The following is a 6,417-nucleotide window of genomic DNA, read 5'->3' on the forward strand; positions in this document are numbered from 1 at the left end:
GCCATGACTATTGTTTATTAGGTGATTTAAATAATACAAAATTAGAAAAAGAAAGGGGAGAAAATGGAAGCCAATTTTGCTTCTTATATTTTATTAATAAGAGTGTGTTGATTGAATTAATATATATATATATATATATATATATATATATATATATATATATATATATATATATATATATATATATATATATATAATTTAGGATTTTTAGAGAATTATAAAAAAGTTTATTGTGTTAAATATATATTATACCTTTTCGTTACTTTAGAATATATTTTATTAATATAATATAAACAATTTTGTTTTTTTCCACTAAAGTAATTCAGTGGGAAGAGTTTGGGTTTTGGATCCGATTTCAACTAGGGCGTTTAGAGTCAGCCTAGTTCTCCTTAATTAAAAAAAATATAGAATTTGGTTTTAAAACATAACCCTCCATTAAATCAGAGAGTTTTTATATTCAAGAACTGCAGATTTATTAAAGATTACACTTGTAAAGTACAAGTGTTTAAGCTAGAATCAAACTATGGCATAATTTATTAAGCCAAATATGTTACAAAAGGATTGGCACCATCTATGGCATAATTTTTGCATTCCAATATTTAACCTATGTCACATAATAACTAAAATTTGACAAAAAATAAATTTTTAAAAAACAATGTTAATTGTGATCAAGGAAAGTCTGTTTTTAGTCTTTTGTGACTTATACGGCCCGTTTTGTTGGAGGAAAAAACGACCAATCATTAGCATCCTCCTCTTCTAGTTTCTCCTCCTTAGTTCCAACATTCTCAAAGTTGAATTCCGTCGAATGATCGAGATTTCCAGACCGATCAGCACAACCGTCGGATTTTCCGACATTAATCTTGTTATTATTAACATTAACAATGGTTTCTCTCCTTAAAGATGACGATACAGCCTCTGCCAATAACTTCTTCGCCAAACGCCTCATAGCATCTTCAGCACTTTCCTCCTTTTCATCCCTATATTTAGGAGTTAAGGATCCTGATTCTTGCCTTGATCCCCAATCATGTGTAGAGTTTAAGAACTTGGGAGGTTCACCAATTTTGAAATGAAGGAAGTTTGAACTTCCGAAATCGTGATCAGGGAAAGGAGATGAAGTGCCCGAACCAGAGATAGCTGATCTAGGCGATATTAAATGACTGATAGGACTTCCTGGTTGAAATTCATAGGAAGACATTAATGAATATCTTGAACTAGCAGCATTAACAATGTTATCTTTTGCATGATTGGAGCCGAGAACTCGAGCAAATGGAACCTCGGGGGAGGAAGGTGTGGTGGGTGTAAAGGGAGCGGTTGAAGGTTCAGTTGAGAAAACGGGAGGAGAGACTAGTTGGGTCTCGTGGGCGTAAGGACCGATTGCGAAAATGTTGGAGGGACCGGGTGAGTGGATGTTAGCGGATATATAGGTTAGTGATAGTGAAGTGGCGGGCGATTGGATGGATGAAGGTGGACCTGATTGAAGGAAGGATACGGGTGAAGATGGAGGAGCTGCAAATTGAGGAACTAAAGATGGTACTTGGGGAAGTTCGGATTGAGCTGAGGTTTCAGGAACATGAACTGATGGCCCAATTCGTTTGGTTTGTGTGTATGAGCCGAAACACCAGTATATCTTCAACCAATTACTCCATCTCTTTTTCTGTATAATACAACAAGATAAAATTCTGATTCAGCAAAAACCATTAGAATCAAAGTCATGACATGAGTTGTCAAAAGCTTCAAAATGCTTCAAGACAAGACATAAAAGCTAAAAACAATGTTCATCCTTGTTCTCTTGATGCTTAGATCATCTTAATGAACCCCACTTAGAATTTTTTGTGTTTCTCTTTCGGGCATTGTAATTCTTGATTAGTACATTATGATTATTTTTCTTATTGAGGATGTTCGCACATTATTTCACCTGAATTAGAGAGTATTTTGGTTGATGTTTTGAACAATGTGAATGATATTATATATTTGAGATTAATATACAAAACCCAAATCGAACCAGGATGAGACGTCGTTTCTTTAATTCCAAGAAAAAGAACTCCAAGACTTTAGGGTTAGTACATGAAACTGTTTTTTATGTGTGTAAATAACCATGAAAAGTATAGTGTTCCTGCCTAGTGCAATTTATAGGTCATTCCAAAGTAAGACAATCATATGACACTAACCCCATTCAAGCCAAATGGCTAAAGTTGAGGTTATCAACATAAGAGAATATAGAGTGAACTCCAATCAAGATAACCAATCAAGACAATATTTGCCAAAGCTGTAAAACTTTCAAGACAATATTTGCCAAAGCTGTAATACCTAACAAATTAACCAAATTAACAATACTAGAAGAACTTCAACAGTATGGGAATTTGTTTCATTTTACCATGATCATCAATATGTGACAATAGAATTAACATCAGATCTACAACTATAGCTTTATGCATGCTCTAACTAACTCAAAAGGTCCAGATAATGTTCATTTAAGAGCAAAATTACAAACTAGTTTGTCATTGTTCGTCAAAGAAGTTATATCATGCCTTGCTTTTCTAGCTATATATCACAAGATGATGAAAAATGAATGCGTTCTTAGTAAAATCAAGATGATCCTGATAGTATTCAACCGCCAACTAAGTAGGAATATCTCTTTCCATGTATGATTAACTAACCTAGTCAATTACGGTGGCTATCAGGCTAGTCTTTCAAGAACTAATCTCTCTTTGCAGAAGTTAATCATAACAAAATAAAGTCAGATTTCAGATATAACTATTTTCAAACTTCAAAACCTCTACACACCAAAGTTCTAGCGAGCCGAATCCGGAATTACAGAGCTTACAATTGAACAAGCAAAAATACAAACTAGTTTGTCACTGTTCATTAAAGAAGTTATATCATGCCCTGATTTTCTAGCTAGATATCACAAGATAAATGAAAAATGAATGTAAAATCAAGATGATCCAGATAGTATTCAACAACCAACTATGTAGGAATATCTCTTTCCATGTACGATTAACTTACCTAGTATTTTCCCAAAAAAAAAATTTACCTAGTCAATTACGGTGGCTATCAGTCTAGTCTTTCAAGAACTAATCTCTCTTTGCTGAAGTTAATCATAACATAATTTCAAAATAACATCAGATTTCAGATATAACTATTTTCAAACTTCAAAACCTCTACACACCAAAGTTCTAGCGAGCCGAATCCGGAATTACAGAGCTTACAATTGAACAAGCAAAAATACAAACTAGTTTGTCACTGTTCATTAAAGAAGTTATATCATGCCCTGATTTTCTATCTAGATATCACAAGATAAATGAAAAATGAATGTAAAATCAAGATGATCCTGATAGTATTCAACAACCAACTATGTAGGAATATCTCTTTCCATGTACGATTAACTTACCTAGTATTTTCCCAAAAAAAAGAAATTACCTAGTCAATTACGGTGGCTATCAGTCTAGTCTTTCAAGAACTAATCTCTCTTTGCTAAAGTTAATCATAACATAATTTCAAAATAACATCAGATTTCAGATATAACTATTTTCAAACTTCAAAACCTCTACACGCCAAAGTTCTAGCGAGCCGAATCCAGAATTGCAGAGCTTACAATCGAACAAGCAAAAATACAAACTAGTTTGTCACTGTTCATTAAAGAAGTTATATCATGCCCTGATTTTCTATCTAGATATCACAAGATAAATGAAAAATGAATGTAAAATCAAGATGATCCTGATAGTATTCAACCACCAACTATGTAGGAATATCTCTTTCCATGTACGATTAACTTACCTAGTATTTTCCCAAAAAAAAAACTTACCAAGTCAATTACGGTGGCTATCAGGCTAGTCTTTCAAGAACTAATCTCTCTTTGCTGAAGTTAATCATAACATAATTTCAAAATAACATCAAATTTCAGATATGACTGTTTTCAAACTTCAAAACCTCTACACACCAAAGTTCTAGCGAGCCGAATCCAGAATCACAGAGCTTACAATCGAACAAGCAAAAATACAAACTAGTTTGTCACTATTCATCACAGAAATTCTACCATGCCCTGCTTTTCTAGCTATATATCACAAGATAATGAAAAATGAATATATTCTTAGTAAAGTCAAGATGATCCTAATAGTATTCAACCATCAACTAAGTAGAAACATCTCTTTCCAGTACAATTAACTAACCTAATCAATTACAGTGACTATCAAGCTAGTCTTTCAAGAACAAATCTCTCTTTTCTTAAGTTAATCATAACAAAATAACGTCAGATTTCAGATATAACTGTTTTCAAAATTCAAAACCTCTACAAACTACACCGTTAACTCAAACGAAACAACTTCAATCAGATTATTTACCTGAGGCAAATCTTGCGAGACACGATTATCATTTGACGCCATAACAATCGCAGCAGCAGTTATAGTATCAAAAGCCGTATTGTTACCTCCTCCTCTCATATCTCTGTTCATTTTTGTTCGATTGAAATGAACTTACCTTCACCTCCACCTGCTTGATTCAAACAAGAATCCAATTGTTCAATATCGCATAGTTTCTTCACGAAGTATCGAAGAAATCCGACGCTGCAGCCTACAAAAGAAACCGCTTTCTGCAATGATCAGGAAGCCGTAGTAGTAGTAATAAGTAAAGCGGTATTAAGGTCAAACACGGCGAGGACTTGAATGGTTTCAAATTTACATTATTGTCCCTGTAATGAATTTATTATTAGGCTTTGTTTGATTTTGAATTTGAAGAGTTGAAGTGGTCAACTATATCTTAAATTTAATAATTACATCATTTTTATACTTTAGGATGAAAAACAAATTGAATTATAAAAGTATTGTTAATATTAACGTTTTAAAGTTATAAAAATAAGTTAATTTATTTTAATTAATATTTAATATAAAAAAATTATAATACAAATAACTCATATCAAATAAGGACTAGGATAGTTTAGTCATTAAATTAGTTAATTATAATGATTAATATGACTATTCTCTTTCTATGTCTTCTTACTTTGATAAAACTAAGAGCTTATTGGATGTTAAATTATTTGGGATTTTAGTTGGACTTTTTTTTTTTTAAAGAAAACAATTTGTGTGATGAAAAATGGGTATTTGAGTTTTTAATTGTTTAAATTATTAAAATATGTTTTGTGTTTAAAATTTTAATTTCATTAAGAATATTTAATATTTTAATTGATTAATTATTAGATTATTTAGAAAAATAAAATTGTGATATAAAATTATTGGTAAATAAGAAACCAACATCTAAGAATTAGTTTGATATTATGTTTTTTCATTTATTTAATATATTTTTATTTTATTTTCAAAAAATATATATTTTAATTATAAAAAATATTATAATTATTAAACTATTTAAAACCTCAAATAATATACTTTTTCTTTTTTTTTTATTATTTTTTTTTTAAAAAACTCAATAAAATTCCAAAATAATCATTGACCAAATGAGTTTTAGGACTTGTTGAATATTTGAGTTAATCAATCAATTATTTGTATTTAAATAATTTTTTATTTTTATTAAACATATAATAAATAGAGTTTAAAATTTAAATTATTATAATTTTTTATTAATTTATAGTGAATTATTTAAAAACAATTTAACAATTCACAAGCTTATTTGAATAAATTAAAAGTTTATTTGAATAACTTTTTAGTATAGACTTTTTTTTTAAAATAATTTATTTTAGTAAAAAAAAAGTTCAAATGATATTAATACGTAATAATAAAAAAAATCTTAATATATTTATTTTAAATTAAATTACTCAAAAGATAAGATAGAAAATGTCAATATATTACATGAAATAATTATTGTTATTTATTTATTCAAGGATGTAAAGCCATTTACTTGTTATCCGGAGAAGAAATTATGTGCTCGTGCGGCAATCCATTTCCCGATGGCTTCTTTCCAGGATTGGGACCCACAAAGATTTTTTTGTAGGACCCACAAAATTAAATATTTATTTGGCTACTTAACTTTTTCATGAGTTCAAATCTACTCATTATAGTATACTTTATTTAGTTTTAATTCTTTAATTGAATAAAATGAAAATTAATTCTTAAATAAATTAAAATTAAGCCTTTCAAGTTCATGTTATGTGGTGAGTTTAGAGGTGTTCATCGGTTCGGTTTTTGGGTTATTTGAGTTTTCGGTTTGAGTTTTTAAAATTTTTATTTTTTTTAAGCAAATTTTCGAAAACCAAACCGATTTGAATAAATTCGAATTCGATTTATTCAAATTCGGTCAGATATTCGGTTTAGACCAAATATTGAACATCACCTAACCATAAGATAAAAAATTCTTAAAATGAGTTAACAAAATAATAATTTGTTAAAGAGATCTTATCTACTTAAATTATAAAAAAAAGTATAATTAATGCAAACTAAGCTTAGTGACTCAACGCCAATATATATTCGA

The 6,417-nt window shown here is 29.7% G+C and overlaps 1 protein-coding gene across 1 annotated transcript; it reads right to left on the reverse strand.

Annotated features, from left to right (window-relative positions):
• Window positions 1-574: 574 nt before the first annotated feature.
• On the reverse strand, window positions 575-4,598 carry LOC124931523 (uncharacterized protein At1g76660-like). The gene is made up of 2 exons (XM_047472004.1): window positions 4,341-4,598; window positions 575-1,654 (listed from the first exon to the last, which is right to left on the reverse strand). The coding sequence occupies exons 1-2, from the start codon at window positions 4,449-4,451 to the stop codon at window positions 701-703; spliced, it is 1,065 nt and encodes a 354-aa protein (XP_047327960.1). The 5' UTR covers window positions 4,452-4,598; the 3' UTR covers window positions 575-700.
• Window positions 4,599-6,417: the final 1,819 nt, after the last annotated feature.

The sequence above is a fragment of the Impatiens glandulifera genome, chromosome 3, assembly GCF_907164915.1.
Source record: "Impatiens glandulifera chromosome 3, dImpGla2.1, whole genome shotgun sequence".
NCBI classification, from domain to species: domain Eukaryota; kingdom Viridiplantae; phylum Streptophyta; class Magnoliopsida; order Ericales; family Balsaminaceae; genus Impatiens; species Impatiens glandulifera.

What these genes read in the sequence shown, in the direction of transcription:
- LOC124931523 (XM_047472004.1), bottom strand. Translation starts at nt 4,451, where the DNA reads ATGAACAGAGATATGAGAGGAGGAGGTAACAATACGGCTTTTGATACT. An exon ending in TCTCGCAAGATTTGCCTCAG is followed by an intron (nt 1,655 to 4,340) that starts GTAAATAATCTG and finishes TGTATTATACAG; the next exon opens with AAAAAGAGATGGAGTAATTG.